The following is a 27,866-nucleotide window of genomic DNA, read 5'->3' on the forward strand; positions in this document are numbered from 1 at the left end:
TTCTTTGTTTCCCTCCAAAAAATAAAAAAAAAAAAATAAAAAAAACTTCAAAAATATTTTAAACTTGAAAAGTACTCAAACAAAAAAAAAAAATGCACCTCTTCCCTAAAATCTACTTATTCCTAACAATAAAAAGGCAAAAAGTAATTAAAAGTGATAAATTACAGCAAAAAATAGTAAAATATAAAATTAAATTTATCAATTAAATTCAAATAAAATTAAAATAGTAAAAATAAATCTAAATAAAATTAAAATTGTAAAATTAAATAAAAATAAATTATAATTAATAATTGTATATTATAAATTAAAAATGAAAATACATTATTTTTTACTTTTCTATTTTAATTCAATTTTACTATTTTAATTTAATGTTAATTGTTAAGTCATAATATAATTTTAAAAAAATTACTACAAAAAATTATTTTAATTATTTTAATTTAATTTTACTATTTTAATCTTCTTTCAATTTAATTTCAGTATTTTTTTATAAAATGTATAAAAATAAACAAGAATAAATTACTTATGTACAAACGAATGAATTCCATAAATTTGCTAAAATGAAAATAATTAAGAAAAAATTTAAAAATATTTAAAAAATAAAAATGAAAAACTCACCAAAATTCATCGTCACCGGGAATCGAACGTGAGAAGTGCTCGAAGTATCAATCCAATGTTTCAACCACGAGACTAAGTTTTAATCACTGAAACATAAAAACAATAATATTAATAAATAAAATAAAAGAAGTAATAATAAAAGGAAAATCATGTAAACAAAAAATAAATAAAAGGGCAAATTTCGTATTTATATGTAAATAGAGAGAAAAAATAAGAAACTGAAGAATAAAAAGTAGAAAATCTAGGCAAGAAAGTAGAAAATTAAGATAAAAAAGTAGAAAATAAAAATAAAAGAGTTGGAAATAAATAAAAAAAAGAAGAAAAGGAAAATTAAAACCAGAAATTGGAAAATAAAGATAAAAAAGTAGAAAATCTAGATGAAAAGTAGAAAATAATGATAATTAAGTAGGTAATAAAAATAGTAAAAAAATAAAAATAAAAAAGTAGAAAATAAAAAGAAAAAAATATAGAAAATGAAGATAAAAAGTAGAAAGTAAAGATTAAAAATAGAAAATAAAAATAAGAGTTAAAAATAAGAACAAAAAGTAAAAAAATAAAATTAAAACTAGAAATTAGAAAATGTAAAAAGTATCAAATAAAGATAAATAAGTAGAAAATCCAGATAAAAAAAGTAGATTAAAACTAGAAATTATTAAAAAAAAAGGTTAAAAATAATGAAATAAGGATAATTTAATAAGAAATAAAAATAGTAGAAAATAAAAAAAATAGATAATAAAAATAAAAAAAAAGGTGAAAATAAAAACAAAACTAGTAGGTAGAAAAAGAACATAAAAATATAAAATAAAAAAGTAGAAAATAAAGAGGAAAAATATATAGAAAATTAAGATAAAAAGTAGAAAATACAGAGAAAAAAGTAGAAAATAATGATAAATAAGTAGGAAATAAAAATAGTAACAAATAAAAATAAAAGAGTTGAAAATAAGAACAAAAAATAGAAAAAGAAGATTAAAACTGGAAATTGTTAGAAAATAAAGAAAAAAGTAGGAAATAAAGATAATTTAATAGGAAATAAAAATAGTAGAAAATAAAAATAATAGATAATAAAAATAAAAAAAGTGAAAATAAAAACAAAAATATTAGGTAGAAAAAAAGATAACAATATAAAATAAAAAGAAAAAAGTGAAAATAAAAAGAAAAAAATATAGAAAATGATGATAAAAAGTAGAAAGTAACGATTAAGAATAGAAAATAAAAATTAAAAAGTAGAAAATAAAAAGAAAAAAAAATATAGAAAATGAAGATAAAACATAGAAAGTAAAGATTAAAATTAGAAGTAATAAAAATAAAGAATGTAAAATAAAAATAGAGAATAGAAAAGAAAAATAAATAAGTAGAAAATAAAAGCAAGGGGAGAAAATAAATTTAGAAAGAAAAAAAGAATAAAAATAAAAAACATCACAGTAAAAAATAAGAATAATAAAATTAAAATAATGTAATAAAAAAAGAATACTTCGTGGAATAAATAGCGTGAAGCAATAAAAAGAGGACAATTGATGTCAATTATAAAATATTTATACAGTTGATTTAATCTCAATACAATGTGCTCAGTCATTCCATAAAATAAAGGGAGGGAGAGGGCGTTTCTTATATATTGGATCAATAAAAAATTTATAATTCATATAACGAGTGTATAATATATTTTGCAGAAAGAGCTTTTTGGAGGTGGAGAAGCTGTGCAGCCTGATGGGGTGAGCAGCCGGAAAATGTCTAATGGCTCGACAGGAAGTACTAAGCACAAATGGCTGAAAGCGTTCAAAAGTTTGAAGACAAGCTCACCCACAACACCACCGCCTACAGAAAAGTGAGTCCTTCTTCTTTTTTTTATCATTTATTACTCCCTTTACCCCCCTCTCTTTCTCTCTATTTAGTAACATTCCCAGTGGAGAAAATAATTTAATTTTTTCTTTTGAAAAATTTTCTTTCTTCATTTTTTTTTTAATTTCTAATGAAAAAAAAATACGAAGAAAAAATATCCTCGAGACAAAAGAGAGATCGTAAAAGCCAAAATGAAAAAAAAATGTATTAAGAACTTAATTTGATTATTAACCAAATTATGGTCAATTTTATTTTTATTTCGACTTTATATTGAGCTGTAAAAAAGAAAATCTTATTTTAAGTTTTTTTTTTTTGTAGTATATTTTTAAGAGAGTATTAAATTTTTTCGATTTTTTTTTAATTTGAGAAATCTTTGGGAAATCTTGTATTAAAAATATTGTTCAATTAAGATATGTTTTTTAGTGTTTTGATATTTTTTTTATAGAATTTTTACCTGTTTATAGAAATTTTACTAATAAATAATTAATTGTCACGATTACTAACAAATTATTTTAAATTTTCACTAACAAAAAAAGAGGAAAGCAGACGATGTACCATGCAGTTTCGTCTGTCGTTGCTATGTCCAGGTAAAAACAAACATTTATTTTAAAAATTGATTTAATAAATAAAAGAAAATTTAATTTAGAGTTGGAAAAAATTCTCCTGTTTGTAAGTAAATAAAAATATAGAAATTAGAGAAAAAGTAAAAAAAAAAACTGAGAAATAAACAAAAAGACAAAAAAAATTGAGAAAATAGAGAAAAATTAAAGAAAACTAGAAAAAAACTAGAGAAAAAATAGAAGAAATATATAAAGAAGAACTAAAAATAATAGGAAAAGAAGAAAATGTAGACATGAACTATAGAAATTGTAAGAAGGAAATATATAAAGGGAAAATAATAAAAATGGAAATTTTCCATTTATTATTTTCCTTATAAATTAATTTTTTTATTTACTAAGTTTAAATCCATTTATTTACTTCAAATATATTTTTTTTGCATTTTTTTAAGGGGAATATATAGAAATAGGAAAAAACAAAATTAAAGAAAAAAGAGTACAAAAATTTTAAAATCCAGAAAAAGTAGAAAAACAGGAAAAGATTAGGGAAAAATTTTTGGAAAGAAAAAGAAGAAAAAGAAGAAAAAGAAAAAAAAGGAGAGAAACTATAAGAAAAAATTTAAAAAAATAAAGAATAACTAGAAAAATAGAAAAAATAAAAATTTGGAAATAAGTAGAAATAAAATAGAAAAATAGATAAAAATTAAAAACAAAGGGAAAAAATGAAGAAAAGATAGAAAAATGGAGACAAATAAAAAAAATTAAAAGAATAGTGAAAAACTATGAAAAACTAAAAGAAAAGAGAAAAACTAAGAAAAATAGAAAAAATGAAGAAAACTTACAAAAATTCAGAAAAAGAAAAAAATTAAAAAATAATAGAAAAACTATGAAAAACAGTTTTCTAAAAAAAAATTTAAAATAGAAAATAACTAAATAAAAAAAAAACTAAAAAAAAGAAGAAATTAAGAAAAATGAGATTAGAAAAATTTCATTTTTAGAATTAAAAAAAAGTTAAGTAAAAAATAGAAGAATTAGGAAAAAAGCAGAAAAATAAAAAACAATCGAAAACAAAAAGAAAAAATAATCAAATTTAGAAAAATGGAGAAAAATTTAAGAAAGAAAAAATCTGAAAAATCAAAAAGAAGAAAGAAAAAGTAGGAAAATAGAAGAAAACTAAGAAAAGAGTAAAAAGAAAAAAAAATATACAAAAAACTCAGAAAAAGAAAAAATATTTGAAAAATAAACAAAATTTAAGAAAAAAGAAATCAAAGAAATGAGGAGAATAGAGAAAAACTAAGAAAAAGAAGAAATAAAGAAAAATTAGGGGAATTAAAAAAATTTTAAGTTAAAAATAGAAGAATTAGGAAAAAAGCAGAAAAATAAAGAACAAAACGAAAAAGTAATCAAATTTAGAAAAATTGAGAAAAATTAAAAAAAAATAATAAATAGTAAAAAAAAAGTATGAAAAATCAAAAAGAAGAAAGAAAATGTAGGAAAATAGAAGAAAACTAAGAAAAGAGTAAAAAGAAAAATATACAAAAAACTCAAAAAAAGAAAAAATATTTGAAAAATAAACAAAATTAAAAAAATGAGGAGAATAGAGAAAAACTAAAATAATTATATTAAAAAATTATGATCTGTAATTAGTTAGAAAAATAAACAAACGTATTTTCATATTTAAAAATACTGATTAATTATTTTTTTTAGTATTTTCAGCTTGAAAGCAAAAACATCTTTTAAAAAATTGCTTCAAAAATATAATAAGAATTTTTTTTTATTTCTAAATAAATATTTAATAAAAAATTTTTTCATTTAGAAATTTTTTTGTTGATTCAAAAGCATATTTTCAACAAAATTACGCATGGATTTTAAAATCTACAAATTTTTAAGAAAAAAAAAATTCAAAAAGGGTTCAAATTTTTTTCTCAACGATTTTTATTCTATTACCATTGAATTTACTCACAAAAAAATACCTGAAAAATAATTTTGTCGAATATTTTAAACATTTTCTTGATATTAGTTAAAAATATCGGTGTACCCTCCCCTTAAGAAATATTTTCACTAAAAATTGTAGGGGGAAAGATTTCCAGAAACTAGAAAAATAGAAAAAAAAAACTTTAAAAAAATAAAGAAAGGCTAAGAAAAAAGTATAAAATTTGAAGAAACGCTATAAGCGTTTCTTCAAATTTTATACTTTTTTCTTCTACTTTCTTATATAGTGCGAAAGAAAGAATAAAAAGAAAAAGTAGAAATAAAAAGTGAAGCTAAAAGAAATAGAATAAAATATAAACGAAGCTATAATAAAAAAGATAAAAAAAAATAAAATAATAAAATAATAAAAAAATACTACAAAAATAAAAGTTCACACAGAAATAAAAAAAAAATTTAAAAACTAATAAAGATTAAAAAAATTATGAAGTAGAAAATTGAAAAATAAAAAACTTGAAGAATAAAAAACAAAAAAAAATTTTTTTAAAAAACAAAACTAGAAGAATAGAAAATAAAAAAAATATTTTTTTCAAAAATAAAAAACTTGAAGAATAAAAAACAAAAAAATACGAAAACTAGTAAAAGAAAACTAAAAGAAGAAAATTAGAGAAAAGGAAATAAAATAGAAACCTAAAGGAAAATAAGGAAATATTTATAAACTTAAATAAAATAATAGAAAAGAAAAGAGGAGAAAATAGGAGATAGAAAATAAAAAAATAGAAAAGAAAAAAGTAGAAAATAGAAAAATAAAAATTATTTCTTTCTTTTTCTTTTTTTTGTAGAAAAAACTTAGAATCCGAAGGCGGACACATGTGGCGGGAATACACATATCGAAAGATAACACCGTGCGATGCATGCGGTCAAGTGTTACGTGGACACAGTCGACAGGGCTTCAGGTGCCGTGGATGCAAGGCGAATGCACACGCCGATTGCACCAGTTCCATACAACCCGCTAATTGTCCAAGTTTGACGTCAAAACGTGGCGGAGGAATTCCACTGCTTCGAAGGCAAAAACAAACCGCGCCACCCACCGATGAGACCCCATCCTCTGAACACAGTGAGTCTTTTTTTATTCTCTCTCTAACTTCTTCTATTTACAAAATTAATATATTTATGCATCAGTAAAAAGAACAAAAAAAATTTCCATTTCATTTTTTTTTCATTTATTTTATTAATTGCAAAAAATAACTGAAAAAAAAATTGTACGCAATTAGGATCGAGGCTTTCGGTGATCGCTGTGTATATTAAACTCCTGTAGGATGAGAAGCTTCCTTTTGAATTCCTTTGAAAAAGGAATTTTTCTTTCCTTGAAAAAAATTGAAATTTTTAATAATAAATTAATTAATTAATTTTCTTTTTTTAAAAAAAACCTGCAAGAATATTAGAAGAAGAATTATTTTTGCGACTCTCTTCTTTATTTAATGTCAATAAAATAAAGTTGCTTTTTTTATTATTACTTTGTGTTTTCTTTTTTTTTCTTTTTCTATTTTCTATTTTTTTATTTATTTAATAAACAATTTTATTATTATTATTATTATTATTATTATTATTATTATTATTATTATTATTATTATTATTATTATTATTATTATTATTATTATTATTATTATTATTATTATTATTATTACACATTTTTAATAAACAAAATGTTTTCTCTTTGTCTTATATCTGATTCTCTTTTTTTGTTTGTTTGAAGTGTATTTATTATTATTTATTCCCTATTTTCTGTTTATTTACTATTTTCTATTTATTACTATTTTAATATTATTATTTATTTATTAATTTAATAAATAAATAAAATAAATTTATTTATTAATTTAATAAATAAATAAAATAAATTTATTTAGTATCAACGAACTTACAAAACATAAAACGCTCTTCCATAAAAGAATAATTACAAAAATGAAAATTTAACTAATCTTCGTTTTATTATTTTATTATTATTTACTATTCTTTTATTTATTTAAAAATCAGTGGCATTATAATATTAATTATTATTAAATTTTATTAATAATAATTTATTACAATAATTTTTTTAATATACATAATTCTTATTGACATTATTATTATTATTATTATTATTATTATTATGCCACTGTTTATTAAATAAATAAATGTAGATAAATATAAATAAAATGATAATAATAATTATCAATATTATATTATTATTTCTTTCCTATTATTATTTTTCTTATTAAACACTTTTTAATAGTAAAACTTTTTTTTTATTCACTATTAGTTAATTTAATTTACTTTTTAATTAATCATTTAATTAACGAATGAATGAATGAATGAATTAATGAATGAATTAATTAATTAGTGAATGAATGAATGGATGAATGAATAAATGAATGAATGAATGAATGAACGAATGAATGCATAAATAAATGAATGAATGAATGAATTAATTAATTAATTAAAATAAATAAACATAATAAAGCAATAAAAAATAGAAGAAAAAAATAAAATTATCCCGTTGGAAAATAAATAAATAAATAATAAAAATAAAATAGATTAATTTACTTTTTTCTTCGTGGAAATTAATTTCTTTTTTTTTATTTTCGACGCAATTGTTTTTTTTTCTCTGTTACTTGCAATAAACAATTATAGCGAAAAAAAAATGCGAAAATTGTTTTATTCTTGAAGAGGAGATAATACGCCAAAAAAGCACGTAACGAGGAAAGCATTTCAGTAGATTAAGACAGATACCGTCAAACGAAAGCAGACGTCTGATTAAGAGTGACCTTATCTACTTGAATGGAATTTAAACTACCGCTCATTGTCAGTTTAATTTTCTCCTTAATTTATTTTATCATTCTTTCAACTAATCCTGTTAATTAAAACGTAAAGTCCTTTTTTTTATTACTCTTCGTCTTAGAAGCCGATTGCTAATCTTTTTCGGCTCAATTGATTTATTCCATTTTTTAATTTATTTACGTTTTGTCTTTTATTTATTTATTTTTTTGTTGTTTGGAAATTTGTTTATTTATTCAATTATTTATTGTTTACTATTTGTTTTGTTATTTAATTCCACAATTTATTGATTTTTTTTCTGTATTTAATGGTTTTTAGCCTGTTCAAGAAATAAATAATGTATTTAAATAATAAATAAATAAGTATTTTTAAATTCATAAATTTGTAATTCTAAACTAAATAAATAAATAAATAAATAAAAAACTAAACTGAAAATAAATATTATTTAGTTATTTTGATGTTTTTTTACTTATTTGTTTATTTATTTATTAATAAATTTCGTGATTTCTTTGTTCGTTTATTAACTTATTTAATAATTCATTCATTATTTTATTTGTAAATAATTTAGATTCTTTTTATTTATTTATTTAGATATTTGTTTACTTGTTTATTTATTTAATTATTATTTCCCAATATTCAATTATTTCTTTATTTAAATAGCAATTTTTTTTAATTTATTTATTCACTTTTAATATTAATTTGTTTTTCTATTAATTTATTTAATAATTTATTCAATTGTTTATATGCAAATATAGTTTTTTATTTATTTTGCTATTTGTTTATTTATTAACATAGTTATTTGTTTGTTTATTTAATAACTTGGTTATCCATTTATTCCTCATTTTAACTATTTGTTAATTTAGTTTCTTGTTCTCTCATTTAATTATCTATTTATTTATTTATTTTTGTTATTTATTTATTTATTTTATTTATTTATTTCCTTTTTTATTTATTTAAATATTCATTTATTTATTAATCAATTAAGCAACTTGTCAAATTATAATTAATTATTATTAATCTAGATTAATAATAATGAATATGTTATTTATTTATTATTTTTTCATTTAGTTATTTATTTATCCCTTTATTTATAAATTTATTTCGTTATTTATTGCTTCCAATTTCAAAATTTGTTTACTTATTAATTTATTTACGTTTTCATTTATCCATCTATTTATTTATTTAGTTATTTATTTATCTTTTTATTTACTTTATTCATTTCTTATTTATTTTATTTTTAATTTAGTAATTTGTTTATTTATTTCACCAAATTTGTTATTTACTAATTTATTTCTCCAAATTTGTTATTTACTAATTTATTTCCCCAAATTTGTTATTTACTAATTTATTTATGTTTCTGTACCTATTTATTTATCCAATTATTGATTAATTTATTTATTGTTTTATTTATTAGTTTATTTATTTATTTATTGGTTTTTTACTTATTTATTTATTAATTTAGCTACTTATTTGTTCACTAATGTCATTTATTCATCCCGTTGTTTATAAATTTATTTATTTCGTTACTTATTTAGTTTTTAGTTTATTAATTATAATTTGTTTATTTATTAATTAATTAATTTATTTATATTTATTATTTACTTAGGTACGAAAGGGCAATTTTTTCTTTTGTAAGCCCGTTTATAAGAATAAATAAATTTATTTAAGTATATTATTCACTAATTTATTTATGCTTCTTTACCTATTTGTTTATCTAATTAGTTATTAATTTATTTATCGTTTTATTATTTATTTATCCATCGATTTATTTATTTATTTCATATTCTTCTAAAACTAATTTTTTTTCCTATTTCCCATTTCGTTAATGATTTCTGACCCAGAAAATAGAAAAAAATTCTCAAATTAATAAATTAATTTTCCAAAAAGAAAATTTACAATTAAATTTAATTAAAATTGTACAAAGTTTAGAAAACTTTTTTCTGATATTCAATGCGAAAAATCAAGTAAGTATAAATAATAATTCCTCAAATGGAAGCTTCTCATCATAAAAATTTGGGTAAAAAATTTATTCTTTTCTTTTTTTTGTACTTTCTCTTTAGTATATTGAATAATAAAAATGCAGTATAAGCGCAATTGCTAGAGTGTAAAATAAGTGACTGTAGAACCGCAAAGTTCATTTCATCTTAGAATGAGGAAGTATTAATATCAATTATCAATACAAATAGAAAAGTAATTTTTCAAAAATTTACCAATTTTTTTCAAGTACTGCATAAAAATAAAAGAAAAATCTTTCATCTCACACCTTTTTATATATGAAAATTTTATTACACCCAAATCGTTTTTTTATTTTTGCGGTTAAAAAGGAAGAGAGTATTCAATCATTTAAGATGAGATGCTGGAACTTCTAAACCACCGAGGACCTCGATCAATCAAGAATTTTACCTCTTGAATAGACTCTTCTGTTCTTTTATATATTATGTAGTGAAAAAAAAGAAGATTCGCGATAACAATGTATCGGGTCTAAGAACCTTCTTTTATTTTCATTTTTTTTTTTTTTTTTTTTTTTTTTTTATTTAATAACAATATATAAGTATATATATATGCTGGTCTTTAAAAAGCGTGATGACAATAATTAATCACTAAAAACCTAATCGATTGCTCCTGTCGCCTTTTTCAAATCGATTCACTTGTTTTTTTTTTCTTTCTGCTCTCATCATTATATTGTCATTCGTACGTATCATTCTCTCATCCCCCCTCTCACTGCCCCAGCCCAATTACCCTCATCGGCTTAATTATCCTGAGGTACGTCGAGAAAGTTGTTTGATCAAATAATTTTATCTCGATTTTTAATTTTTTTATCTTTCTTTGTCATTTTTTTTTTATTATTTCTATAATTTCATTGAAAGGTTCTTTTTTCTTCATTATTTTTCATTCTTGTCATGTTGGAGTGAAACAATTTTTTATATTATATAAAATAATTTATAATTAAATTATAAATTTTTATATTATAGTGTTTTCAATTAGAAAACATCGCAGATATTTTTTTTTTTTACTTTTCAATTTGGAAAAAGGCTGTTTTTTTATTATGGTAATTTAATTAGGTTAGAGAGGAAAAATTAAGGGTTTTTTTGGTTTTGAAATTTTTAATGTGAAATATTCCTGATCGTAGAAAAAAAAGTAAGTGTTATAAATTTGTTGCGTTTTATTAAAAAAAAATTAGTTTTAAACAACATAATTTATAAAATTTAAAAAAAATTAAAATTAATTAATTAAAATTAGAGTTTTAAACAACATTATTTTAATTAGAAACAAATAACTTAAAAATCGTATCGTGCTTTATTCTGCAATTTTCAATCATTATACTCAATGGCAATGATAAATTTCAATTAATTATCAATTAAATATTAATAAATACACTAAATAACTGTTCAATTTTAATTAATATTTAATTTCAATTTAAATAATTTAATTTAATTTATTTCAATAACAAAATAAATTAATAAATACACAAAGAAGATTTCAATTGTTCAAAGTGTGAAAAATATAAAATTTGATACTTTATTTAGTTTTTGGAGAATTTTGATTAAAACTTTTTGAGAAAACTGAATTTTAACGAAGAATCAAAATTGATTTTTAAATAACAAAATAAGTGAAAATAACTGAATTCCGTAAAATATTTTTCAATTATTTTCAATTATTTTCTGATTTACAAATCAATTTTCATTCTTCGTTTAAATTCGATTTTCTTAAAAATATTTAATTAAAATTTTTCAAAAACTCGAATAGTTTCTAAAATTAACAAATTCTTTAACAATAACTCAAATCTTTTCGATATAATTTTACAAACTTTTAAATTATTTAAAAAAAATTCAATTAAAATTCTTCAAAATTACGAATATTTAAAAATATTTGCAACAATTTTTTTAAAAATTTAATTCTTTTCGATAGAATTTTACGCAATTTTTCAATTATTTTAAAAATTTTCAATTATAAAATTCTCCAAAAACTTGAATATTTAAAAATATCTACAACAATTTTTTTGAATTTAATTATTTTCGATACAATTTTACGAAATTTTCAATTATTTTAGAAAATTTTAATTAAAATTCTCCAAATATTCGAATATTTTTAAATATCTAAAAAAAAAATAATTTTTTTTCTTTCAAAAAACTTTTTGTTTTTAATTCAATTATTTATTAATTTTTTTAAAATTAAAATCCTCTTAAATATTGAGTTAAATTGAAAATTTTTAATAAAATTCTTCAAAATTTTAATTAATTTTCAAAATAGTTTTAGGAATTTATCTAACTTGTCTGAAAAATTTGCAAATTACAATTATTTTCTAAAATTCAATTAACTTTGAAAGATTGAATTTAAATTTTTCAAAAAACCAAATTATTACAAATTTTTGAATTTTTTTAAATCCAATTTTGAATTGAAATATTAATTTTTAAAAATATAATAATTTATAATTATTATATTTTTATAATTATTATATTAATATTAATTATAATATTAATTTTTAAAATGCAATTCTTCAAAAATTCAATTATTTCTTAAATGCAATTTGAACTGAAACTTATTTATTAATTTTTAAATTTGCGATTCTTCAAAAATTCAATTATTTTCAATACAGGCAATTTAGTAAAATTCTTTATTAAAATATTCAACTATTTACATTAAAATTTTACGAAATTATAATTATTCGATAATTTTTTAATGGATATAATTGAAAAAAAATTCAACCGCCTTTAAAAAAACATAAATGAAAATTCAATTATTTAAAATTTCAATTATGAAATAATTGAAATTATTTTTACTAAAAATTGTAAAAATTGTTTTTTAATATAAAATTATATTTTTGGATTTTTAAATTCAAATTCTTTCCTAACTAAATTATATTTTCGTAATAATTTCGAGAAAATTCTTCGAGAATTCAATTATTCAAAAATAAATTTTATTATTTCCTAAATAATAAAAAAAAAATTCACATAAAGTAGTTACGTTTAAAATTTTAATTATTGTCTAAATCTAAAATAAAAAAAATTAAGAATTTGCTGTACAATTCATGATGACTTCAAAAATTTCAAAATTTGAAAACAGCAAAAAATAAATTCAAGGAGGATTTAATGTTTTTCAGACACTGGAAACTAGATATTTCGTAGTTTTTGTTTTTTTATTCCTTTCTTTTTCTATTTTAATTTTCTTTTTCTAAAAAAACCAATTTTGTCTAAACTTTTGTTTTCTGTAATCATTTTTTTATTCCTTTGTTTTTCTGTATTATTTTTTCTCTTCTGACACCTAATCTGGTTATTATTGTCTAAAAAGCAACAATTACTTTTTTCTCTAATCTTTTTTTATCCATTTTTTCGTATTTTAATTTAAAACATTTTTATTTTCTCCTTTAACACCAAATCTCTTTGTTAGTTTTAAATTTAAATTTTTAAATTTTTAATTTCTCCTTTCCAACAGAAACTCTAGTTATATTGTCAAAACAACACTTTTTTCTGATATTTTTTTTTTAACTTTTGTCTTTCTATTCTAATTTTTTTCTCTTCTAACACTAAAATATGGTTATTATTGTATAAACAACTCTTATTTTTTTTTATTCTTTTTTCCCGTTTTAATTTCAAAAATAATAACACAAAACCTAGTTTATTGTTTATTTATTTATTAGTTATTATATAAAACAACCTTCAATTTTCTCTGAGATCTTTTTTTATTCGCTTTTATTTATTTATACCTATTTTTGAATTAAAAAAAAAAAATTTCTCAGTTTACTGAACAAACAGTTTTCTTGAATGAATCAAATTGATACTACTGGATAAAATTGGTGCCAAGAATTTGGATCAATTTTTTTATTTGATCCACATTTTTGGTATCAATTCATTGCAATTTGATAATTTTAAGTTAACAGTTAACTGAAGGCCTTTAAAGGCCTTCAAAAAAATGAGAAGAACAAAAGAAGAGAAGACAAAAAATGAGAAAAAAAATTTGTATTAATTAATTTTTACAATTTTAATTAATTACAAATTTGTAGTTAATTATTGATTAATTAAAAAAAATTTAACATTTTTTTAAACAAAAATTAAACTATATTTGATTCACCAAAATCTAGTTATATTATTATCATCAAAATAACACTTATTTTTATTCTATGATCAATAATTGATCGTTTCACATAAAAAAAAAGAAGAAAAAAACTAATTTTTTCCTCAAAATCGAAAAAAGAGTAAAAAGAAAAAAAAATAAAAAAATAAAAAAAAAATTTAATAAGAAAATTGAATAAAATCTGATGCGTTAGAATGAAGAGAGACAATCACCTTTCTCGTTATTATCTCATATAACATCTGTACCACGATGCTTGTGTGCTTTTTCATTTCGTGCGCTACATCATCGATAGACGTGGACGCCATATACCAGGTGCTGAAGCAGGCTGGCGAGATTCGTGGAAATTCGACAAATTCACCACCTACGCCTCCCACAGCAGATCATCCTCCTTCCGGCGCAGCACCTTTATCAGCGAGGACCTCTTCCCAACCCTCTTCCTCGTCCACCTCTGGTAAGACAGACACTCATCCTTAATCGAAAACAAAAAAAAAATCAAAAAAAAAAAAGAAAGGTTGCATTTTCATTTTACGCCCAAAACACTAAAAATCCGCGAGACATTCTTCGTCACTCTCTTTCTCTCTCTCTCTCTCTCTCGGTTTTTTGGAATAAAATTTCCAATTTTCTCATTTCAAATATAACTGAAGGTAAAACGAAAAAAAAAAAAATTCCATTTTCTATCTACCCCCACATACACAAACACACACTCACATAAATTTAAAATAGAAAAGCATTTATTTATTTTGTTTTACGTTTGAAAACAAATTATTTCCACGTCACAAATTTCTGGGGCAAACGACTCCCCCGGGGCAAGTAATATCCTGTCGTTTTCTATATATATATACACACACATACATATAACCGAATATACAGATTGTATGCGAAATATTTAATACACAAAAGGTGGAAATAAATGAACCATATAGCGGGTCAAAATTATAACGAAAATAACGTGGCGTAAATGAGAAGCGACCTTCAATACTATACCTTTAAGAGATCTTCTGGGACATGACTCCAATCATTCGTGAAACATTTTTTTTTCTTTTTTTTTTTTACTTATAATATTCACTTCATTCTATAAATATATATTGTGATTTAGACATAAAAAGCAAATTTGGAACAATAGACGATTTTAAATTAATTTCACGGTCCTTTTCAATTTTAAAAGACAATTTTTTCTAAGGATATCAAATTGAGACAAAAAAAACGAATCAAAAATGTTGCTTTCGTTTTTTTTGTCTCAATTTGATATCTTTAGCAAAAGTGTAAAAAATATTAATTTGATATCAAAAATGGATCAAATTGATCACAAAAATTTTGATCCCAAAAATTTGATGACACATTTTTTGGTATCAATTCGATGCAATTTGATAAAAATTTAAAAAAGAAAAAAAAATTTGGATCGATTTTCTTTTTATCCATATTTTTTGGTATCAATTCGATGCAATTTGATAGAAATTCGGAAAAAAATCAAAAAATTTAGATCAATTTTGACTAGATCCACAATTTTGGAAATGTAATTCGAAATTAGTAACAAACCAATATTTTTTATAGCAAAAATTTAGATCAATTTTCTTATTATCCATATTATTATTTTTTTTTTTTTTTTAATAATTCGATAAAAATTTGAAAAAAAATCCAAAAATTTGGATTAATTTTGACTTGATCAATATTTTTGATAACAATTTGAAATTCGTAACAAATCAATATTTTTTACAGCAAAAATTTTGATCAATTTCTGATTTGATAAACGTTTTTGGTATCAATTCGATGCAATTTGATAAAAATTTGGAAAAGAAACAAAAAAATTTAGATCGATTTTGATTTAATCAATATTTTTTGTTTCAATTCTATATATTATGCAATTTGATAGAAATTTGGGAAAAAATGGAAAAATTTGAATAAATTTTGACTTGATCCACATTTTTGGAAACGCAATTCGAAATTAGTAACAAATCAATATTTTTTATAGCAAAAATTTTGATCAATTTCTGATTTGATGCAATTTGATAAAAATTTGAAAATGAAGCAAAAATTTGGATCAATTTTCTTTTTATTCATATTTTTTGTATCAATTCGATGCAATTTGATAAAAATTTGGAAAAAAATCCTAAAATTTTGATCAATTTTAATTTAATCTATAAATTTTTGGTTACAATTCGAAATTGGTAACAAATCAATATTTTGGATAAAGAAAATTTGATTTGATTTTTTTTATCAATTTCTGATTTGATAAACGTTTTTGGTATCAATTCGATGCAATTTGATAAAAATTTGGAAAAGAAGCAAAAATTTAGATAAATTTTGATTTGATCTATATTTTTGGTATCAATTCACTGCAATTTGATAGTTTCAAGTGATTTCGATAAAATATTTATGAATTTTCGTTCAAATTTTAATTAATTTTAATTAATTTTCATTAAATGTTATTAAATTTTCATTAATGACAATAGTAAATTTTAAGTAATGAAATTGAAATAATTATCAATTTAATATTAAAAAATACCTTTTCACAAAATATTTACTTTAATATTCAATTTTAATTAATTTTAATTCAATTAATTAATTCTAAATCAATTGATTAATTCTAAATACATTGATTTAACTTTATTAACTTAATTTTTCTAAATAACAAAATAAACTAATAAATACATAAAAAATATTTCAAATGTTCAAAAAGTGTTAAAAATATAACATTTGATAATTTCTGACAAATATTTTTTTTCCACTGATTCACTAGTTTTGTACGTTGAACGAAATATTTTTTATCAAAAATGATTTTTATACATTACTGATTGCAATGAAAAATATAAAACTTAAATTTTACATTTAGAAACACTGCAATTAATTTTCTTTTGCCAAACAAATTAAAATTAAATCAGAGGCAAATTATATTAACATTTATTAATAAAAAAAAATTATTGCAATAAAAATTTAATTTGTAAAAGAAGTAAATTCGTTCATTTGAACTTTCAGAACTTTAGGAACATTATTTCATAAATTTTTTTCTGAATAACAATTTTGATTCTTCGTTAAAAATTAAAATTACATTTTTTTTTAATTTTCAATAAAAATTCTTCAAAAACTCGGATATTTAAACAAATTTGTAGCATTTAGAGTTAATTTTCTTTTTAAAATTTTTGATTTTTTTCACGGGAAATAATTTACGGAAAAAATTTACTGAAATTCGTTTCAAATATATTTTATAGTGGAAAATTAAAAATTTGTTTGTTGTTCGAATATTTGCTTGAAAAAAATATCCTCTCATTGCATTTATGTAATATCTAATTTCATTACAATTCATGAATTAATTTGCGTATAGGTACATAAACTTTTTGAAGTCGATGGAAAAAGAAGTAATTTTCGATCAAAAAAATAGAAATAAAATCGAAATATTAACTCAAAAAAAAAAAATTAATAAATAAATAAACCCCGAAAGAATCGTCTAAAATTAACTTTTCTGTAAATAATTTATATTCAACATCGATTACATTTATTACGAAAGGAGAATTTATTTTTGGTAACAAATGAAAACACCCATGATATTAAGGAATTTTTTTATAGATTAAAATGTAGGTAGGTACTTAAGTTAATAAAATACAATTTTTGAAAGAATGAAAAAAGTTATAATCAAGTCTTTAATCAATTATTTTTTTTTGTAATTATATTTTAAAATCGACTTTTTATCAAAATTTACGAAAAAAAATTTAATTTCACTTTTAGAAAATGAAAAAATCGATTTTTAAGAAAAAGTAAACAAAAATGAATTTAAACTTTTGAGAAAATGTTCCTTTAACACGAAAAAACGATTGGAATAACTTTTACTATACTTTTGTAGTAAAACTAAAAAATATTTTTTAAATATTTGCTTCAGAATTTAAATTGTAAATTACACAGTTCACACTGATAGTAATAAAGAAATAAATCTATGGCGTCTGGCAATATTAAAACTTGTACTACTTAAATTTTCACATTGAAGAAAAATTAAGTCTGATTTGATTACTATAATTAATTTAATTAATTTAATTAATTTAATAAAAAAATTTAATAAAATTTAATTTATTTAATTTATTTAATTTATTTAATTTATTTAATTTATTTAATTTATTTAATTATATTTAATTTTTTATTTTCTAAATTAAAACTAAATTGAAATAATAAAACATATCTTAAAAATAAAATTAAAAATATATAATAGACTAATTTTCATTCGAGAATAAATGCGTCTTTTTCATGGCGTCTGACTAAATATAAACTTGTACTACTTAAAACATTTACTCCACTTCAAACTAATTCCTTATTAACTATACCATTATGTCCGACTAAATATTAATTTACACTACTTAGAGTTTACCCTAATTAAAGATTACCCTAATTATATAGTTTAGCTTTGAGAATAATAAATTAAGTGATAAATCCATGGCGTCTGACTATATTAAAACTTGCACTACTTACAAAATATTTTCACTCGAAGAAAAAAATTTTTTATTCTATGACGTGTCCGACTAAATGGAAACTTGTACTACTTGAAAATTTGCAACAAGTTAAAATTAAAACCTTTTCTCAACACTAACCAGTGTGTGACTATAATATGTCTGACTAAATACAAACTTATACTACTTAAAGTTAACCATAATTAAAAAACAATTTAGTCTATAATTTTATATAATTCTTGGCGTCTGACTACATCAAAAACTTATACTACTTAAAGTTAACCATTGTTAAAAACAATTAATAGTCTATGGCGTCTAACTAAATATAAACTTATACTACTTGAAGTTAACCATTGTTAAAAACAATTTAATCTTCTATTTATATAGTCTATGGCGTCTAACTGAACATAAACTTATACTACTTAATTACTTTATTACTTTAGTTAACTATTATTAGAAATAATTTAATCTTAAATTTCTATAATCAATTACGTCGGGCTAAATATAAACTTATACTACTTAAAGTTAACCATATTATAAAAAACAAATTAAGCTTCAATTTATATAATCAATGGCGTCGGGCTAAATATAAACTTACACTACTTAAAGTTAACTATTATAAAAACAAATTAGTCTCTTCAATTTATATAATCCATGGCGTCTAACTACATCAAAAACTTATACTACTTAAAGGTTACTCGACTTCAAGGTAGAAACCTTATTCATTACATGGCGCCCGACTAAATATAAACTTGTACTACTTGAAAAATTCAATCCACTCAAAATTAATTTCCATCTTAATATACGCTTTACTCCTGTCCGACTAAATATAAAAATGTACTACTTTAAAAGTTTATATACTAATTAGTTAATTACTAATTGAAAAATGTATAATTACAATAATAAATAATATATTGTCTGGCCATATCAAAACTTGTACTACTTAAATAAACTTAAATTGTAGTTGAAGGAAAGACCTTTTCTTTATTCTGTGACGTCCGACTGAATATAAAAATGTCCTACCTTTTAACATTTACTCTAAAATTAACTCATTTCTCATATAAATTACATACTGTCTGACTAATTATAAAATTCTACTACTTTAAAAATTACTAATAAAAATTACTTTAATTAAAAATTAAAATTATAATTATTACTTATTTAATTAATTTAATTATTAATAAAAATTTATTAAAATTAAAAATCATAATTTTTAACGTCTGACGATATTAAAATCCACACTACTGAATTCTTATTCTACTTGAAGGAATAATCTTGATATTATTTATTCCATGACTGAATTTATAAACTTTTACCACTTGCAAAATTTAATCAAAATTTAAAATTTTGTTACTATTTAATTCTGTCTGACTAGAAATATAAAATTTTACCGCACTTTAAAATTTATTCAGAAAAGTAAAAAAAAAATTATACAAAATCATAGTTTATGGCGTCTGACTTTAATAAAACTTGTACTACTTAAATGTTACTCGAGGAAAGAATCTCTATTTATATGACGCCTGACTGAATATAAATATTATAAACTCGTACTACTTGAAAACAGAAAATTTTTTTTTTCTTACAAAAAATTCCATTGTGTATTGTATATTTCATATTCTATTTTTCATTCTGTCTGACAAATTATGACTAATTTACTACTTAATTTATAATTTATATATTACTTTTGAAAAAAAAAGTTTATTTCAAATCATGATACTTTAATTTTTAATCAAAATATAATTATTTAATTTAAATCATAATCGTTATTTATTCAAATTTTTAATTTATGCGCTGTAAAAAATAAGTCTTGTTTCAAGCCTGATTTTGACTTAAAATAATTTACAGTTATTTACTAAATTTCAGATTAGAAAACTGATTTTAAAAAAATAACTATTTTATTAATCTTCTATTGACGTCAGAATAAAAAATTTTTAAATAAAAAAAAAAATTTTAAATATAAACTTTTTTACTATTTAAAAAATTTAATCTATTTTAAATATATTAACTCTCTGTACTAACTGTATTTTATCCTGTCTGACTAAATTTGAACTTATACTACTTAAACGCTGCCTTAGAAAACAAAAATCATAGTTTATATGGCGTCTGACTATAGTAAAACTTGTACTACTTTTTTATATTAAATAATTATATATTCACCAGAAAATTTATATTTCTTGTAGAAAAGTAATATAAAAATTTAAAAAAAGAAGTTTTCTCAAAATTTTAAACAATAATTTTATTAAAAAAGAAATAATTTTAAGATAAAAAAAAACCTTAGGAAAAAAAAATTAGTTTATGGCGTCTGACTATATTAAAACTTGTTCTACTTTTTTATATTAAATAGAACCAAAATTACAGGGCTCGAACCAGTGAAAGTATTTAAAAATCGATTATTTTCAATAATTTTCGAAAAAATTCTTTGAAAATTTTCAATTTTACGATATTTTAATAATTCGTAAATTCTTCAATTAAATAAATATTATTTATTAAATAAATATTAAATAAACTATAAAAACATAAAATAATATTTTAAAAAATTCAATTTAACTTTTTCAAAAAAAAATTAATTTCAAAATTCAATTATATTTCTAAAAATTCATATTACTTTTAATATTCAATTATTATCTAAAATTTTAACTGAAATTCATTTTTATGAAATGAAAATCAATTTTTATTAGAAAATTCGACTAAAATTCAATTATTTAAATACAAATAAAGTGCAAATAAATAATTTATTGAATAATTGAATGTTTCTTAAAATTCAATTCCCATAAAGAATCGTTATCGACAAATTTTCAAATAATTGAATTCTTTTGACTAATTTTAATAAAATTTAAAAAAAAAAAACATTTTTCGAAAAATTTGATTAAAATTGTATAAAAAATAATTGAATCCCTAAGAATTTCAGTACTTTAGAACAATATTTAATTTTTGCGAAGAATATTATTATTTCTCGAAAATAATTGAATTTCTGCAATAATTTGTAACTTTTACAAAATTAAATTTTTTTTGTGTTTTTAACTAAACATCTTCTATAAATCCATTATTTTTAATAATTTTTTAAAAAGTTTATTAAGACTTTTCAGATTCATTTGCTTACAATTCAATTTTATGAAATTTCAAGATTCAAGGATTTTAATCTAAAACCTTTTGAAAATTAAATTATTTCTAAAAATTTACGCTCTAATGCTTTTAATATTCAATAATAATCTAAAATTTTAACTGAAATTCATTTCTAAATCAATGTTTATGAGAAAATTCTACTAGAATTCAATTATTTAAATACAAAGAAAACAATTTATTAAATAATTGCATGTTTCTTAAAATTTAATTCTCATAAAGAATTTTCTCCATAAATTTTTAAATAACTGAATTCTTCTGACGAATTTTAATAAAATTTTCAAGAATTTTTTCGAGTAATTCGATTAAAATTGTATTAGGTACAAATAATTGAATTCCTAAAAAAAAAATTTTATTATTTACGAAAATAATTGAATCCCGGTAAAGATTTTATCACTTGTGAAAATAATTGAATGATTGCGAAGAAATTTATAAAAACAAAACTTTGTAAATAATGAAATTCCTGTGGAATTTTTTATTATTGTTTAAAAATAATTGAAAGTTTGTGTAGGATTTTATTAAAAAATTTTTTAAATAATTGAATTCTTTTGGAAAATTTGATGAAAATAGTAGATATTGAAAATTATTGAATTGAGGGAAATTTTTGAAAATAATTGAAATTTTGCGAAAAATTTTATTAAAATTTTTGAAAATAATTGAACTTTTATTAAAATTTTCGAAAATAATTGAATTTTTATTAAAATTTTTGAAAATAATTGAACTTTTATTAAAATTTTCGAAAATAATTGAATTTTTATTAAAATTTTTGAAAATAATTGAACTTTTATTAAAATTTTTGAAAATAATTGAAATTTTATTAAAATTTTTTAATATAATTGAAATTTTATTAAAATTTTTGAAAATAATTAAATTTCGGAGATGAATTTTATTACTTTTGAAAATAATTGAATTTTTGCAATCGATTATAATTTCTCTAAAATTATTCAATTTATATCTTACAATTCACGAACTTTTCGTCTTTTCTCAATCAAATTACGGACTTTACGGACTTTTTTTTTAAAAAACGAACTAAAAAAACGAACTAAAAAATTGACGGACCTAGTTCGAGCCCTGAAATTAATATTAATTAAATGACAATTTATATTACTTAAAGGAATGCTTTCTTAAAATTTTAAACAATAATTTTATCAAAGAAGCAAAAATATTTTAAAATGAAGAAAAATCTCAGAAAATAAAAAATCAGTTTATGGCGTCTGACTATATTAAAACTTGTACTACTTTTTCATATAAATAAAAGCACAATTTATAATAATTAAATCACAATTTATATTAATTGTACAAAGGAATGTTTTCTCAAAATTTTAAACAGTATTTTCATTATAAAAGAAATAATTTTTTAAAGAAAAAGTGAAAGAAGAAAAATTTGAAGAATTAGATTAGTGAATTAATTTTTATAAAACTTTTTCAAAAACAATATTTAGAAAAATTTTATTTCTTTTCATTTTATTTCTTTTTATATACTTTTATTTACTTCTATTTATTTTATTTCCATTTATTTACATTTTTTATAAATAATCTTTCAAATATCCCGATTATCGTTTCAAAATAATTTCACATTCAATAAAAACAGTGCGATAAAAAATTCTTCTAATTTTAGAATTTCAAACTATATACTAAATCTATCCTACAAATAAAAAAAAATCTTCTCATCTTTCTGAAAAAGAAAAATCCCATCTTTTTAAACATAAAAAAACACTCCAGTTGATTTTGTGAGTAAATGAAAGTCTTAAATTTCACTTTTAAACGACAATTGAGAAAGTCATCACAGTTGTAGATGAAGATTTAAAATCGCATTTTTTTTTCCTTGAGAATTCAGGAAATATTTGCTCTCTTCCTCTATCTCTGAAATAAATAATGAGATATTCTATTTTTATATATTATATAGAGTCGCGCACAATCAGTGTCATTTAATTCCTAAATAAATTATTCTCACTGTCGTACATAGAGAATATTTATATAATTAATTCAATTATACATAACATATAAAATATTCTCCAATAATAATAATAATAATACACTAATTCAAGGTTACAATTCTCATTATTTGTGTTCACTTGATGCAAATCAAACTTGGTGCGAGTTATAAATGTTCCTTTATTTTCCTCATTAAATGAAATTCGGGATTCAAGATGCGAAGGTAAATTATCATCAAGATGGAAAGTTGAAGCAATCTAGAAATATATATATATGAAATCTCATTTCAAACAAAAGTCAAAACATCAAGGATTCACTAATTGCAGAACAATCCATAAATTCTCTCTCTCTCTCTCTCTCTCTCTCTCTCTCTCTCTCTCTCTCTCTCTCTCTCTCTCTCTCTCTCTCTCTCTCTCTCTCTCTCAGTTTACAACCTTTTTTAGAAGTAGAATCGACAATTTTTTTTCATCTCGAGAAAAATGATGGAAAAAAAAATTTTGTAATATTAATTCAACATTTACATTTACCTCGCATATTAACTTCATTTTAATTTCATTCGCAAATGCAGAAATGATTTTTTTTTTGGAGTTAAAAATTAATTATATAATTAATTAAAAAAATTTAATTAGCTTCCTTAATATGCTAATTAATTTGATTGAAGAAGAAATTTGACAGAGTCAAAAAAAAGGCGATCCAACTTGTTTTTGTATTTTTAAATTTAAAAATTTGCAGACAATTCTATTTCTTTATACCATTTGTAAATTTAAATTATAGATAAAAAATAAAGAAAATAAAAAAAATAAAAATTATCTAAAAATAAATGAAAACATATTTATAATATTCTATTTAATTATTTAATTAATAATCAGTTTTATAGTAATTTTCTACTTGAAAATATTTTCTATTTCAATAATATTAATTTATATTTATAATTACTTTGAATAATGAAATGATGAAAAGGTAATTATTACCTAATTGTTAATAATAACTAAATGTTTAAAATGTTTTAATTTCATTGTTAACACTAATTTATTTATTTAATAAAATTCATTGATAATTAATTAAATGAAAAGGTTTTTGTAAATAATAATATTTTAATAATAATAATAATAAATAATAATAAAACACTTTTTTCCTAATTTAATAAAAATTCAAAAAAAAAATCAAATTAAAGTAATTTTTGATTTAAAAATACAAAAATAATTTAAAAACTTTTTGACTTGACTGTCTGTCCGGATTTCCTCTTGAAAAAGCTACTTAACCAAAATTGCTTGAAGCGGAAAATTTTGAAAAAATTTATTAAGAAACAAATTTTTAGGAAAAATTAATTTCCTTTAGGGGAAATTTTCAAAAAAAAAGAAAAAGAAAAAGAAAAGAAAAAAAAATTATGCGATTCATTTGGTTAGGACGTGGTAGCGGAGGATCAACTTCCGGTACGAGACCTTTTGGACAACCTTTGGTACTTCTGGCTCAGGAGCCAACACCACCTTTGACTGCATCCTCCGAATCATCTTTACGTCGTAAACGCAGTGCTAATAAACGTAGATGATTACCAAAAATTTAGTGATAAACAAGCAAAAAAGAAAAAAAAAATAATAAATAATCCCGCAAAATAGAAAAATTTCCAATTTTCACACGAATGAAAAAGCTCAATAAAACGATTGAAGTACGAACAAAAAATCAATAAATTTTTTTTTCTTTTTAATTAATTTATTTATTTATAGAGTACAAGGACAAATTGCCTTTTATTATTATTTATTCAATACTACGAATTGTTAATAATAATTTACTTATTTTTTTTTTTATTAAAATTCACTGGCACAAAAACGCAGTAATTAATTAAATGAAAATTAAATTATTATTAATTGGTAATGGCAACTAATTAAATGAAAATTTAATTTAAAACAAAAGAAACAAAATAAGTAAAACATAAAGTTATAATAATGGAAAATTAAATTATTACCTAATTGTTAGTAATAACTAATTAAATGAAAATTAAATTTAAAAAAAGGAAATAAAATGAGTTAAAAATAATAAAAAAAATAAAAAACTAAAATAATAAAATAAATAAAAATATAAAATTATAAAAAAGCTAAAATAATAAAATAAATCAAAAAGCTAAAATAATAAAATAAATAAAAATATAAAACAATAAAAAAATAAAATAATGAAATAAATAAAAATATAAAATAATAAAAAAATAAAAAAAACCAAAATAATAAAAAAATAAAAAAACCAAAATAATAAAATAAATAAAAATATAAAATAATAAAAAAATAAAAACCAAATTAATAAAAAACTAAAATAAGAAAACAAGAATTAAATTCCAAGACTATTTTTACTTATCACTTGTGAATTGAAAATAAAAAAAAGTTTGACGTCAAACATTCGATAAATGACCTAAAACGAAATTAAATTTTCAAATATAGACAGATATTACAAATGATGTTTATGAATAATTTTTACATTTCTTTTACTCTATTTATATAGATACATATATATATATATATATATATAATATAAAATTCTTCCTAAACTTCGTAATAAAATTTTGTAAACTAAAAAAAAAATATCCTCGTTTAATTTAAATAATTAAATCCCAATGCGGTAATTGCGAAATCGAGAAATACACAGTGCAATATTAATATCATGTATGATAATATTAATTAAAATAAATTCAATTAATACTTTGCATAATATTTAATTAAAATAATATTAATTCACAGCGGGAAAATAAATTATTATATATTTCAATCAAATAACTTTTCCTCTCTTTTCGTGAATAAATATTTACGCAATGGAAATAATGTATTAATCTGTGAAAAATTATTTCTACACTATTTACATAATAATTTAATTAACGAAGGGAAAAATCAATATGGATTAATTTTATAATAATTTAATAATTTCAAAGTTTAATAATCTAATAATTTAACAAATTAATAATTCAATAATTTAATAATTTGATAATTTAATTTATTAATTATTTAAGTAATTTTCAATTGAAATTTTATTAAATTATTATTTAAATAAAGTAATTAAAATAATTAAATTGATAAGTAAAATAACTTAAATTTAAAAACGTCATATCATGAGGTAAAATAATTAAATTATTAAATAAATAATTAACTATTAATTAAAATATATTATTAATTAAAGTATTGTTAAATAAAATAATGACGTCATCAAATAAATTAATCTAAGTTTAAAAAATCAAATTATTAAATATAATAATATAATTTAAAAAAAGAATTCAACTATTAAATAAAATGTTCAAAAAAAATTATTAATAAAACATTCTCTTTCGGGGGGAAATGTTATCTTCATAGCTCTACACGTGGAATTTATGTAAAAATCGATGTAAATGACGTGTTTTTATCGAAAAAAAGAGAAAAAAATTCAATATTTGAATAAGGAAAGTTTAGGGAGTGAAATTCCAAATATCTCTCAAACATCCCACGCATCAAAAAAAGCTCGTGCGCGATAAGAAAATTCTATTTTCCATATAATAAGCGTGAAGAAAAAAAAAATGCTCAACGTACTTCAGTCGTTTTATCATTTTTATGAAAATATATTTCTCAAAAAAAAATATAAGTTTTCAACTTTTTCGAATATTACACAAAAAAAAGGAAAATGACAAAAAATAATTAAAAATAATTAAAAATATTTAAAATTAATTAGGGGAACATAGTCTAGGTCGGCCACCTTTTTGACTTTTGTTTATAACTTTTTTTTAAAAATGAATTTGGACAATTGAAGTATATGGTTGGAAAGTCCTGTTTAATAGGAACATTTTTTCTGTACAAAGTAAATTGACAGGTTTAAAAATGAAAAAGTTATAAAAATTTAAAAAAAAAAAAATTTGTAGTCCAGGTTGGCCATTACAGTCAAGGTCGGCCATGTTTAAAATTCAAAGGGCATTAATCTTTAAAAAATAAAATAACATGTTTGGAGTAACGGAAAATTGATTCTTTATTGTTTACAGTTTGTAACTTAATGAAATAACAAAATAATAAAAATAAACAATATAAAAAAATAAATATAAATAAAAAAAAAATTTTGCACTAAAATATTAATAAAATTAAATAAAAATATTAATAAGATGATCAATTATATTATGAGTTATACAGAATTGCAGTTTTTGCAAATGAAGTAGCTCGTCCTCATCTTTGCGCATTTTAAACACATAGTGGCCGACCTTGACAGTAAGTAACATTACCGAATTGTTGTAACCATAAAGAAATACGTTTCGGGATTCGATTTTTTACTTTGTTTTCCTTTCAACCATGAGTCCCACAAATTTTCTGCATACTTGCCTTGACGATTCAATTTGTTTTTTATCTCTTATTAATGGTTTTTCACATTATGCACAAAACTTTTTTTGAGCTTTTTTTGTACCGACGTCACAGAAAACACAATTTTTGATTTTCCGAAAATGTAATTGAACAAAAAGTTAGGTTTCACTAAGACAAGCTTCGACAAATATGCGCGTAGGTGGCGCTAGTGAACTTGACAAAAAAATGCGAGTGGCCTACCTAGACAGTAGACCAACCTTGAC

General features: G+C 20.0%; 1 protein-coding gene across 4 annotated transcripts in view; it reads left to right on the forward strand.

The window, feature by feature from the left end:
• LOC122507092 overlaps positions 1-27,866 on the forward strand; it is a 210,791-nt gene that overhangs the window by 162,176 nt on the left and 20,749 nt on the right. For 2 of the 4 annotated variants that reach the window (XM_043619609.1, XM_043619611.1), the window contains exons 7-10: positions 2,283-2,437; positions 2,988-3,038; positions 5,780-6,054; positions 14,116-14,274. In XM_043619609.1, the coding sequence (XP_043475544.1) occupies positions 2,283-2,437; positions 2,988-3,038; positions 5,780-6,054; positions 14,116-14,274 (640 nt within the window). The remainder of the gene's footprint in view (positions 1-2,282; positions 2,438-2,987; positions 3,039-5,779; positions 6,055-14,115; positions 14,275-27,866) is intronic. The other 2 variants (XM_043619612.1, XM_043619610.1) reach the window with 2 other exon arrangements.

This window comes from Leptopilina heterotoma, unplaced genomic scaffold, assembly GCF_015476425.1.
Source record: "Leptopilina heterotoma isolate Lh14 unplaced genomic scaffold, ASM1547642v1 Lhet_45, whole genome shotgun sequence".
Taxonomy (NCBI): domain Eukaryota; kingdom Metazoa; phylum Arthropoda; class Insecta; order Hymenoptera; family Figitidae; genus Leptopilina; species Leptopilina heterotoma.